The 13,065-nt window shown below is 49.4% G+C and overlaps 1 protein-coding gene across 1 annotated transcript in view; it reads left to right on the forward strand.

Annotated features, from left to right (window-relative positions):
- The first annotated feature begins 324 nt into the window (after nt 1-324).
- Nucleotides 325-13,065, forward strand: part of CUNH16orf95 (chromosome unknown C16orf95 homolog) — a 191,019-nt gene continuing 178,278 nt past the window's right edge. Inside the window, exons 1-6 of the mRNA XM_029204943.1 lie at nt 325-530; nt 2,301-2,355; nt 3,114-3,254; nt 8,315-8,461; nt 9,332-9,368; nt 12,154-12,367. Of these exons, the coding sequence (XP_029060776.1) occupies nt 3,114-3,254; nt 8,315-8,461; nt 9,332-9,368; nt 12,154-12,367 (539 nt within the window). The 5' untranslated portion in view covers nt 325-530; nt 2,301-2,355. The remainder of the gene's footprint in view (nt 531-2,300; nt 2,356-3,113; nt 3,255-8,314; nt 8,462-9,331; nt 9,369-12,153; nt 12,368-13,065) is intronic.

Raw genomic sequence — 13,065 nt, forward strand, 5'->3', positions numbered from 1 at the left:
CACAACCGACACGCGGTCAACCGCGCCTGCCCGACCTCCGCTCCGTCCCCGAGCGGAGCCCCGCCCCGCCCCGCCGACCCCCGCCCCGCCCCGCCGACCCCGCCCCGCCCCGCCGACCCCGCCCCGCCCCGCCGACCCCGCCCTGCTGACCCCGAGGCCCGTGGCGCCAGGGCCCAATCAGCTGCCAGGTAAGTGCCTAGAAGGTAGCGTCTGATTGGCTGAACGAGGGCCAGTCAGCGGCGTGCGCAGAGGGCCGTCGCCGGAAGAGCCTGGCCTCTGAGGGGCGGGGGGGCGGAAGAGGAGGAGCCTTGGGGGTCGGAGGAGGCCCCGGGGAGGGACAGGGCGCAGAGAGGAGGACGGTTTGAGGGAGGAGTGACACGCCTGGGCCAGTCCCTTCTTTCGTCACCGCCGTCATCATGAGCTTCGTCACCCCCCTCACCAAGACTTAGAGTCGCGGCGGGCACTTCCGGGAGCCCTCGGGTGTCCGTTCGGTCTGTCAGCGCGCACTCACCCCGAGCGCGTCATGACAGGCAAGTGCCCCCTCAGTCCTAAACTCTGGGCCACCACTCCACACCTGGGGGCCAGGCACCCGAGTCACCTGAGGGAACCCGGACCCCGAGTCACCTGGGGAAGCCGAACCCCGAGTCACCTGAGGGAACCCGGACCCCGAGTCACCTGGGAAAGCCGGACTCCGAGTCACCTGGGGAACCCGGACCCCCGAGTCACCTGAGGGAACCCGGACCCCCGAGTCACCTGAGGGAACCCGGACCCCCGAGTCACCTGAGGGAACCTGGACCCCGAGTCACCTGGGGAACCCGGACCCCCGAGTCACCTGGGGAACCCGGACCCCGAGTCACCTGGGAAAGCCGGACCCCGAGTCACCTGAGGGAAGCCGGACCCCGAGTCACCTGGGGAAGCCGGACCCCGAGTCACGTGAGGGAAGCCGGACCCCGAGTCACCTGGGGACCCCGGACCCCGAGTCACCCGGGGAAGCCGGGCCCCGAGTCACCTGAGGGAAGCCAGACCCCGAGTCACCTGAGGGTAGCCGGACCCCGAGTCACCTGAGGGTAGCCGGACCCCGAGTCACCCGGGGAAGCCCAGCACCCCCAAATCACCCTGTCCCATAGAAGCTTGTACCAGGTAGGCAGGACAGACGCCATACCTACATCATGTAAGCCCAGAAGGGCAAGTCAATGTTTCACCTGAGGATGTCAGGAGCAAGTCGTCAGGAATGGATGTGTCCAGATGCTCAAGGACGGTGGTCAAGGACTGTTTGTCTCCATCTTCGGCTTTGCTTTCTTCCCCTCCTAGAGGCAAAATGACCACCAAGACGTCCGGAGGCTTACGGCCTCAACAGAAAAGGACATTCCCTTTCCCAGTAATTTTAACAAAGTTCCAGAATGGGTTTCATTGGGTTGACTTGGGATATAATACAATTCTGAGCCAGCCTCTGAAACTAGCTGGCTTCACCTTCTTGGCTGGGGTTGTGGCCCCCACAAGGAAACAGCAATGCTGTCATGAGCGTTTGGGGGCTTGGGTGCTGTGCAGGGCAGCATCCCACATCCCGTGTTGTCAGGGATCAGCTGGGGCAGTTGAGCTTAATGACCTGAAGCTGTTGCTGTAGTGAGATAGCGGTAGTGGTGACTATGATGATGAGCTCACTTTTACCATTTCTATGTCATACCTCGCTCTCAGGGAAGCTGGTCTTTGCTTCGTGTTGGTTTTATGCCCACTGGACACTCTCCATACAGTGGCCGACATTCTAGCAACTTGTTTTGGGGAGAATGGGAAGAGTAACAGAGTCTATGCAGCCCCAAATGCTTTGTCATCCAGAGACAAAGCACCCAGGTTTTTATACTGCAAGGAATTTCCTTAGATGTAGAGCTTTGACGATATTTTCCTTCAGTATTCCAAGCATGCTCAGGGTGTCTGTTAAAGCATCACATGTGTTGTGGTTGGCAGCTCCACGTCCTGGAAAATTCTCACCAGGTTGGAATGTTCCTGTCTTTCCCAAAGGGCCTAGCACGGGTTTAGCTCTAGTGTGCCTGAAGCACATAGGTTTGGGAATGCAGGATTCCACAATAGCTTGACATCTGGGAACCCCCAGACCTTAGCATGTGACTGTGCACATACCTGCTTCTGTTATCACCCCCTGCACCCTCGTGGGCTCAGAATGATAACCCCTTCCACTCTTGGGGTTTAATGGTATGAGCCAAGCTGGCCCAGGCCCTCACCCTAGTACTCCTGCTCCCAATTTACACAAAGCCCAGAACTTTCTAAGCCTTCCTGTTCTTTTCTAGGGAAAGAAGCACATTTCAAACTTTTGGGGAAGAAGTGTGTCCCATAGATCATTCGGTAAGGAAAGCAAATCTCAACTACTTTGCCCCAACTCTGACACGCCCCTGTGGGGTGGGGAGAGCAGAGAATGTGGGTCCAGAAGCAGCATCTCATGAGAGGGTGTGTCAGACAGGGGAGTCCGTGGTTTCAGGGACCATGCAAGCCCCCAAATCTCTATGTAGGGTCACCCACTGCCTCCCCCACCGCTCAATTCTTCATGACAGGGATTCAGGAGGCCTGGGAGAACCAATGTTGCCCCTTAAAGTGTCTGCTCTGGGCATCAGCTCCATCTGCCCCTGGAGAGGATGACTTTTCCTCTGCTCCTGCCTGTGGGTGTGGTGGGGTCACATGGGATGGCTGTGGAAGCCTTTACAAACATAAAGCACTGTGTGCAGATTGACATGGATTACCACAAAAAGAGCAATCATTCCCCCCCAACCCCTGCTAGGGTTGGTTGTACTTCCCCGTTTTTAGGGGGGAAATCCAAGACTTGCTCATGGTAATGTGGCTGTAAGTGGTCGCACATCCCAGCATACCTGGTCTGCCGGCTCTGGTGGTCCTCCTCTAAGTGACTTTGGAGGGCCTCAGGGCAGGCCGAGATAGCCTGCCTCTTTGTGAGCTTCGGGAGCTGAGGCTCCTGTCCCTGCGCCTGCCCCTGGATGCCCTGTCTTAACCTTGCTCCCTCTGAGCATGGATTTACTATTTCAGAGAGTACCTTGACTCACATCACTAATGCAGCATCACATTCAATTCTCTTTTTTCTGCCTCTTGTTCAGATGTGCCCTGTCCCCAGCTCTGTTCACCGAGAGCCCATCTGCTGTGAGTGCCAGGCCAAATTTGGGGGCCGCCTGCCGGTGCGCAGGGCTGAGGCGGTGCTGCCTTACTGGGTCCCTCTGTCCTTGAGACCCCGAAAGCAGGTAGGTGACTTGAATCAGGGGTTCAGATTTATGGAGATACGGTTGGCATATGATAAATGGCACATACGTAAAATGTAGTGTTTGATAAATCGTGACATATGCACACATCTGTGAAACCACCACTACAATTGTGACGATGTACAGTCATCTCTAGGCATTCAAAGGGGATTGGTTACAGGACCCCTGTGGATATCAAAATCCAGGGTGCTCAAGTCGCTTGTATAAAATGGAGTAGTGCGGTACATGTACGCAACCCTAAAAGGTTTCCTTGTGCCCTTTTGAAATTCCACTCAACCCTCTCTGCCCCGCGGTCCTCAGGCTACCGTGGGTCTGTTTCTGTCACTAGAGATTCATTTGCATTTCCTTGAATGTTATATAAATGGAAGGCAGCTATGCTCACCACTGTCCACCAACTCACACTATATAAATGGAATCATCTAGTATGTACTCTTTTTGTCTGGCTTCTTTTACTCAGCATAGTTGTTTTTCAGATTCATCCACGTGGTTGTGCATTGGTAGGTCATTACTTTTTACTGCTGAGTAGTATCGTTATACGGATAGACCACAGTTTATCCGTTCATCCAGTGAAGGGTGTGTGGATCATTCCCAGCCTTTTCTGTTTTGTCCAACAAATAAAACTGCTGTGAACATTTGTGTACAAGTCTTTGTGTGAACATGCCTTCATTTTTCTTGGGCAAGTACCTAGGAAAGGCATTGCTGCATCATATGGTAGGTATCTGTTTAACTTTTTAAGAAACTGTCAACTGTTTTCCAAAGTGGTTGTACCATTTCACAGTCTCTCCAACAATGTATAAAGTTCCGGTTCCTTCACATCTTCACTAACGCTTGGTTTGGTCAGTGTTAAATTTTGGCCATCTTAATAGGTGTGTATCTTATTGTGTGTGTGTGTTGTTTTTTTTTTTTTTGGCCGCACAGCTTGCGGGGTCTCAGTTCCCCGAGCAGGGATTGAACCCATACCCTTGGCAGTGAAAACGTGGAGTCCCCACCACTGGACCACCAGGGAATCCCTCTCATTGAGGTTTTAACTTGTATTTCCACAATGGCTCATGATGTTGAGCATCTCGTCATATATTTTTGCCATCTGCATATCTTACTTGATATGTCTTTTTTGACCCTTTAAAAAACTTGGGTTGCTTTTTTTAGATTAGTGAGTTTTGAGAGTTTTTTATATATCTGAATACAAGTTCTTTACCAGATATTTAATATGCAAGTGTTTTTTCCACGTCTTTGGCTTGTCTTTTAATCCTCTTATCACTATCTTTCAAAGGGCAGAAGTTTTAAATTTTGATGAAGTCCAATTTATCAATTTAATCTTTCCTGGATCTTGTTTAGGCATGCCTGTCCCCAGCACAACAATGGATCATGCTTTCTATGCATTTCTAAGAAAGCTTTGCCAACCCAAGGTCAGAAAGGTTTCTTCTACGCCTTCTTCTCGAATTTTTATAGTTTACTGTTTATATTTAGGTCTGTGGTCCATTTTAAGTCAGTTTTTGTATATGGCATGAGGTATGGACTGAAGTTCATTTTTTGTACGTGGATGTCCAGTTGTTCTAATACCACATATCATAAAGCTCATCCTTTCTCCACTGACTTGCCTTTACACCTTTGTCAAAAACCAATTGTCCATATACACGTGGGTCTGTTTCTGTTGCGGTATTCTGTTTGCTGATCTGATTGTCTATCCTCATACCAGTACTACACTAACTTGATTACTGTGGCTTTATAATTATAAAAAGTCTGGAAATCAGGTAGTGTTAGCTCTCCAACATTGTTTTTCTTTTTCACAGTTGGTTATTGTAGGCTCTTGGCATTTCCACTTGAATTTTAGAATCAGTTTGTCAATTTTTTACAAAAATGTCCTACTGGGATTTTGATTGGGATTGTCTGTAGATCAATTTGAAGAAATTGTCTTCTTAGCCATACTGAGTCTTCTGATCCATGAACATGGTAATTTCTATATTTATTTAGGTTTCTTTAATATTTCTCAGCAGTATTCTGCAGTTCTTAGTGTACAGGTCTTGCACACCTTTTGTCAGTTTTATTTATAAGTATTTCATATTTTTGATGACATTGTTCTTAAAAGTCAGTTTATGTTTGCTCATTGCTAATATTTAGAAATACCATTTATTTTTGTATTTTGATCTTGTATCCCACAATATTGTTAAACTCATTCTGGTAGCTGTTTTTGTAGATTCCATCAGAATTTCTGCAGGGATGATTATGTTATTTCCAGATTGAGATGGTTTTATTTCTTCCTTTCCAATCTGTATGCCTTTTATTTATTTTTCTTGTCTGATACACGATAGAACTTCTAGTAAACTATTGAAGTGGAGTGGGGAAGACAGACATCCTTTTTTTCCCCTGATCTTAGAGGATATGTTTGAGTTTTCACCATTAAGTATGATGTTAGCTGTAAGTTTGGATGCCCTTTATCAGGCTGAGGAAGTTCCCTTCTATTGCTAGTTTGCTGAGAGCTTTTACAGAAATGAGCGTTGGATTTTGCCTGTGTCTACTGAAGTCATTTTATAGTTTTCCTTTAAGGGTTTGTTAATGTGATGAATTATATTGATCGGTTTTCAAAAGTTAAACCAACCTTTCAAACCCATTTAATTATGATGTATTAATCCTGGCATCGTAGAATCAGTTGGGAAGTATTCTTTCATTTTCAGGAAGACTTTCTGTAGAATTGGTATTATTTCTTCATTGTGTGTTTGGTAGAATTTGCTGGTGAAGCCACGTGGGCCTATAGCTTCCTTTGTGGGGAGGTTTTCAACTACAAATGTAATTTCTGTCATAGATACAGAGCTATTTAGTTTATCTGTTTCTTCATGAGTGAGCTTTAGTAGTTTATACCTTTCAAGGACTTTGTCCTTTATATCAGTGTTGTTGAATTTATTGTTCATAATATTTCCTTATTGCCCTTTTAACATCAGTAGGCTCTGTAGTGATTGTAGAATGTGGAATCTCTTGTTTCTTGTTTTTTTAATAGACTCTCAAAGGGGTCAGTGTATCAAGATGACTAAGTCATATTGTTCTAGGCAGAGGTGATAGCCTCAGTCCCTCCTGTTGGTCATTGTATCATTTGAAAGTTGGGCAGAATAAGTATTATCATCTCCCTTTAGCAGATGGGCAAACTGAGGTCCAGAGAGGGACGGGGGCTTGTCCAAGATCACCCACTCAGTCCATAGCAGATCAGGGATTAGAATCTAGGTCTCTGGCTCAGATTCCAGCACTCTCCCCACTGAGTTTTGTTGCTGGGTGTCAGGGGTAAGGGTGGAAGGAATATAGAAGTCAAGGTGCCCAGCACATCTCACCAGGGTGACTGCCCAGCCTCCCAGCTGGTCTCCTTGCCTACATCCTTTCTAACTCTGACTGTCCATTTTCTGATCTGTAGCTGGTGAGCTTTTAAAACCATATATCTGGTCCTGTCACTCCCCCGTGGAGACCCATTTCCCTCAGAATATGGACCAAACTCCCTGACACAACTCTTGGGGTCCTTCTTGACCTTGCCCCTGCCTGGATATCCAGTCCCCTTTCCGCTTGCTCCTCAGGCTCCTGTTCCATCAGCAGGGAAGTGTTAGGTGCAAGAAACAGAAAACTGACCCACAGTGGGTTCAACCAGGGTCTTTGGTAGAGAGAGGATTCTTCTAGGATTGGTTTTTTGGCTTTATGATGTCTTCAGGGACCCAGATTCTCTTCATCCTTCCACTCAGAGTGTTTGTGCTGTCATTTCTAGTGTTTTTAGATGGTGGCCACGGGTCTGTTTTACACTGTGTTACACATGGCAGAAATTGAGTCTTTCGGAGTCTTCCAAAGGCTTACTCTCCCACTCTCTCTTTCTTCTCAGGTATAAAACATTCTCAGAAGCCCCGGTTGACTCCCCCCCAACCCCACAACCAAGACTCTTTGCTGGCAAAGTGGGACTCGCTGATCCCTGGGGCCTGGCCGCTTTGCCCCATGAGCAAAATTGGTTTCTTTTTAATTTATTTATATTTTATTCATTTATTTTTGGCTGCATTGGGTCTTTGTTGCTGCACACGTGCTTTCTCTAGTTGCGGCGAGCAGGGGCTACTCTTTCTTGCGGTGCACGGGCTTCTCATTGCGGTGGCTTCTCTTGTTGTGGAGCACGGGCTCTAGGCGCGCCGGCTTCAGTAGTTGTGGCACGTGGGCTTCAGTAGTTGTGGCACGTGGGCTTCAGTAGTTGTGGCTCGTGGGCTCTAGAGCGCAGGCTCAGTAGTTGTGGCGCACGGGCTTAGTTGCTTCACGGCATGTGGGATCTTCCCAGACCGGGGCTCAAACCCGTATCCCCTGCATTGGCAGGCAGATTCTCAACCACTGCGCCACCAGGGAAGCCCCCCCCCCACCTTTTTAAAAAAATGTAAATGGTAGCATACGGTGCTGCATTTCCCACTTAATATCGTGTCTCTATGCTCATTCTGTGTCAGGGCAGACAGGTCTGCCTCATTCTTTCCAAAGGCCACCCATTCCGTCTGTTCCCATGTCCATTATTTATTGTCCCTTATTATAGGCATTCAGGCTATTTGGTCACTACAGCCAGTGCTGTACTGAGTGTTCTTGAGCAAATGCTCATGTGTCCTCCTGGGATACAGTCCCAGGAGTGCAATTGCTGGACCAAAGACTATCCATTTTAGACTCTGACCAATGTTGTCAAGATTCTGGCAGAGCCCTCTCTCTAGCCGAGAATGCTGAGGCTCAGAGAGGCTAAACGTTGTGCCCAAGGGTTGTTCCTGGAGGCTGCCAGCCTCAGGACAGAGCCAGGCCTCCCAACTCCCACCCATGTGTCCCGCCACAGTACCACACAGATGCCCCACGGCAGAGGTGCAGGTGGTGGGTCGTGAGGGTGCCAGCCACTCCTGGGAATATCATGGAATGGGGACCTGCTCCCTCAGCTGGGCTGTCGGGGTGTGCTGTGGGCGGGGCATAGGAGAGGCGCTCTCCAGGGCCCTGTCCGCGAGGCTGAGGTTGTCTGGGGCGTGGCTCTACCCCGCTTTGGACCTTCTCTTCCCTTCCTCTGTTAGATCCAAAAGATGGTCTGGTTTTATGTCCCCCAAACCACCAAGGCATGCCCCTGCCCATGCCACCACTTTGGGGGCCGCCTCCCGATGCCTAGGGATGAGGCTGTGATGCCCTACTGGGTGCCCCAGGTCCTGAGGTCTCACAAGAAGGTAAGAGGGAGGCTCGCATGGCAGCGAGGCCTGAAAGTGAGAGGCGGGCTAAGGAGGGAGCCAGAGATGAGGGAAAGGGTGCTGGGTTCTTTCCCCACAGTGGTCTCCGTTGATGTCTGGGGGCCCTCTGGAAGCCGTGGCCTAGGGCAGCAGAACGCAGGAGGCAAGTGGTACTCAGGGCAGGCCCAGGCCAGGTGTCCTGGTGGTGTTGGGAAGGGTGGGGTGCACTGCTTTCTGATGAGGGTGCCCACTGCCGCTGTCACCTTTCCGGCCATGTCTTCTGTCCCCTTCTCCTCTCCTGCCTTCTCCTCCCTCTTCCCTCTTCTTCTCCACCTCCCTCACCTCCCTCCCTCTTCCTTCCCACCCCTCCTCCCTCTCCTTGCCTCCTCTCCCCCTCAGCTCTCTCCACCTGTCCGAGCATTCTGCACTTGTAGCCGCAGCCTGGCAGGCCTGGAGGGAGGGTGCTGGGGAAGGACCACTGCTCGAGTGTCTGTCCTTGCTCTTTGGCTCTGTCTGGTACCTCCACAGCTCTGGGTTCCAGGCCAGCAACTGTGGTGGGAGATGGTCAGCCAGGTCCAGCCCAACTCAGCTCCAGGGCCACTTCTCTCCCTTGCTTTCTGAGCAAGCTTTTCTGGAGTTAGAGGCTTCCTTCTGCCTTCACCCACATTCCAGCTGCTGGTTTTCTGTCATCAAGTAGCATACTGCCCCCAGAATTAAGACCCAGAGGCTTTTTGAAAGGAGAACACAACTTGCATTCTGAGCTGGCCATGGACCCCTTCCAGGGGGTTTCCAGGCCAAATCACTGGGACCCCTTCTTGGTGGATCACTGGGGCTGACAACGCTTGCCCACATCCTTATCTTTTATCTTAGGTGGTGAAAAGGCAGCAGAGTTTTAAAGGCATCCCAGGTAACTCATTGCTCACGTGTCTCATCCCTTCCCTGTCCCCAAGGAAGGCGGGGGTCTCATGAACATCCTGATGGGGTGGGGGAGACTTCTGTCATCCCCAGATGGGTGTAACACAAAGAAGACCACAGACTGGCGCACACACCACTTCTCCCACCCCTACCCTCACCAGGCATCACTAATCATCCCCCATGTTTTCCCAGTGAACCCAGAGAAGACTCAGACTCTACCAGTTATCAACATTGGCTCTCAGGAAGAAACCAATTTGCAACCTGGGGTTAGGTGGTATCTGAAGTGTTTTTTAAGCTCTACTCTTCTATAATTCATGATATGGTATGTGTATGTATGTGTTGTGTATAAATATGTATTTATGACATAGTATATATGTTTGTATGTTGATGTATTCCTACTTTCATATATTCATGACACGTTATATGTTCATGGCACCACATTTATGCATATATTCATCATACAGTATATTCATACGTTCATATGTTCATGACAGGCATAGCACATACTCGCATGTTCATATGTTCACAGTGCAGTGTGTAGTCATGACAAGGTGTGTTCGCATATCCATATATCTGCGGCCTGATGTATGCATGTACTCACGTGCTCAGTCACGGTGCACCAGGAGGTGGTGTCTCCACCCGCACCTTTACTTTCTTTGTCTCTAAAATGAGCGGAGGTGCTTTCCCTTGCAGATAGCCGACACGTGTGCTTTCTCTGCATTGCATGTGAGCAAAGGAGTGGACGATTTGTTGGCTCAGATCACACCCCCCCCTTTTCGTGCTGGGGCCAGAGGGCATAGTGAGTCCCCTTGATGGACTCTGTGAAGGAGGGACTGGACGGGTACCGAGAGGTTGGATGTCTGACATGGGGTTCCTGTGATGTGCAGGTGATTTGAGAGGCCCGCCCAGGGGCACTCAGCTAAGGGGGAGAGTGCTTGGGAAACGAGCAGCCACTATCCCACACGCCTACCTCTTCATGCAGAAGATACCTAGTTTTTTCTTGATTTTAGAAGTAGCACAATTAGGAGGAGCACGAATTGTCACGGCCTTTGGCGGGAGGTTTGGAGGTATCTATCAAATTTTATAACGCGCACCATCTTTAATCCAACAAGCCCACATCTGGGTAATACATGTAGACACTCCACGCACGTCTGTCTGCGGCAGTGATTTCCTTGGCAAAAAACTGGAAGCAACCTAAGTGTCTCTCAGTTGGAGGATGGACATGAATGGGGGTGCAGTTGAAATGTGGCACCAGCTGCCTAGAGTTCGCAGCTGTTAGGGATGATGAAATGGACTCCCACACACATTGCAGTGTAGGAAAAGAAGTCATTGTAGCCCAGGCAATAGGACTCCATTAATGTCAGTTTTAAAAATGAAAGCTCTGTTTGTGCGTAGGTGAAGACTGGTATCATTTGTCTCAGCTGACAGTCACAGGTAACCCCTGTGGGTGGGGAAGGGGGCAGGTCAGGCCCAGCAAAGAGAGGCTCTTGGTGGGGTGCATGATGAGCAAAACAGGTAGCAATATGTTGCCTCAAGCTTCAGGTGGAAGAGCCAGAGATCACTTTATCAAAAACAAAAAACAAACAAAAACGAAAAAACAAAAAACAGGCAGGAGAACGAGAACCACCTGAGAAAGTACTCTTCTCACCCTATAATCACCGATTTATGGGCTTATTTTTATTGGTTGTTTTTGGCTTTGAACACTCTGCATCTTAAAGAAAGTCTAAAAGTTCAGTCAGTTTATTGTTGAATAATGCATCCACTGATACGTTGTTAAAAACCAGTATTAATTTTTACTCCAGCCATTGTTTTATAGTTCAGGTGATTTATGTTAATGTTTCAAGCCTCAAACCCATTCAAGCCAGAAGGTGTTCATAGGACAGGAGTGAGAGTGCGAGTCTCACTGCTGCCAGGAAGATAGGGATCCTTCTCTCCTTGAGCTGAGCTTTGTACAGAGTGATTAAAAATATGGGATGGTTCCCTTGGCCTCAAATGCAGCTGATTTCCATTTTAAAGAGAAAATCTGTGTTTCTGATCTTGTATTTTCCTTGTAAATAGAGGACTCATGTGCTTTTCTTCTTTATGCTTTTGTGGTAGAATTTTTTATAAGGAAAATATACTTTATATCGAGCGCATTTTATATTAGTATAATTAGAGTGTACATTTTATAGTAGTAACATATTAATAGTGTAATGAAGTAAATAAGAGATATAACATCAAGAGGGTCACATGTGACAAAAGCAGGTCTTGAAAAAGCTAAAGAGCATCAAGGAGATGGAGATGTTTGAATTCTGTTTGTGGATGTGGTTGTTGTTAACTTCTTATTATGGGAAATTTCAAATACTCCACTAAAGCCCAAGTTCCCGTCTGTCATCTATAGCCATGATCAGCTCCTGGTAGATGTGGTTTCATATGTGCTTCACCCACTCCATCCCCACCTCCAAAAAAAAAAAAAATGAAAAAAATGAAAAAGAAAAAGATTAATGTGGAGCATATCCCAGCTAACTACCATATCATTTCATTCATAAATATTTCAGTAGGCAGCTCTAAAAGATAAAGACTCCGAAAACACAGCCACGAGGCCCCGCAATCACCCTAGAAACAAACAAACAGCAGTGCTCTCTTCATCTCAGTGGGCACACCCCTGGGCTGTGACCTGCCTTGTTGGGACACCTGGTTTCCTTGCCCTGGGTTCCAGAGGGCTCTCTCATGGGTGCAGACTTGAGAGCATCCTGTCCCCACACCCCGCTGAGGCCTGACTCTCTTTCTCTGCCTAGAAGTCCCCCTGGACGTGCGCTCTGGGTACAACCGCTGGAGAATCTGTGATGGTGAAGGGCGCCGTCTCCTCAAGTGGCAGCAGCTCCAGGTCCTTCACCAGGCTGCGCCGGTGTCCCCGGGGCAGCCAGCAAGCCTCCCGGCCTCCCTCCTGCCCCTCAGCCTCAGCCTCCTGATCGTCTTCCAGGCCCTACTGAGTGTCATCGTGGCCCTCCGGTGAGCAGGTGCGGGTGGGGCAGTGGTGGCCTTGGGCTCATCTCACTCCCAGGGTTTAGTTGAGTTGAGGATGTGGGAGAACTTGGTTGTTGCTCAGCAGAGGGTGAGAGATGAGCACGGCCATGATTCCTGTTATGTTGTTACCATTGTCTGGACTCTTGCTCACACCTGACACAGGTATCTTCTTCCAGAAAATGCAAGGGAAGAGCAATCCAGATACGCCAGGGCCAGGGCTGATGGTGGGGAGGTGGGGCGTCTTGGGACCACCCACTTTTCTTTCCTCCCCTCTTCCCTGTTCCCAAGTTCCCAAATTCCCCTGCCCCCAAAAGACCATTGGTTCCAGTTTCTGCAGATTTCTGTTGTGTTGGGGTTGGAAGTGGATTTTAAGCCAGCTCGACTAGCCAGCCTTCTGAGGTCTGAGCGCATCGCACCCTCAGGGGACCTGCTGCCTCTCCCCTCTCCCCCAGCCCAGCCCCAACCATCAAGGCTCCATATTGAAAAGCCCTTTCTCTGGCCTCGGACCCACTGTCCTTGCCCAGGCCTGTGTTTCTCACCTGGAACCCCACTCAGTCCCCCGCCACCACCCAGGAAGCCTCCAGGGCGACTTCAGTTTCAAGACAGGGTGTCCCCTTACCTGGTTGTTTGCTTTAGTTTTCTTGGAAAAAGCTCTCCTCCTCCATCTCTAAACTCCGCTGCCC

The sequence above is a fragment of the Monodon monoceros genome, unplaced genomic scaffold (assembly GCF_005190385.1).
Source record: "Monodon monoceros isolate NGI ecotype Baffin Bay Population unplaced genomic scaffold, NGI_Narwhal_1 Super_Scaffold_10, whole genome shotgun sequence".
In the NCBI taxonomy this organism is placed as follows: Eukaryota; Metazoa; Chordata; class Mammalia; order Artiodactyla; family Monodontidae; genus Monodon; species Monodon monoceros.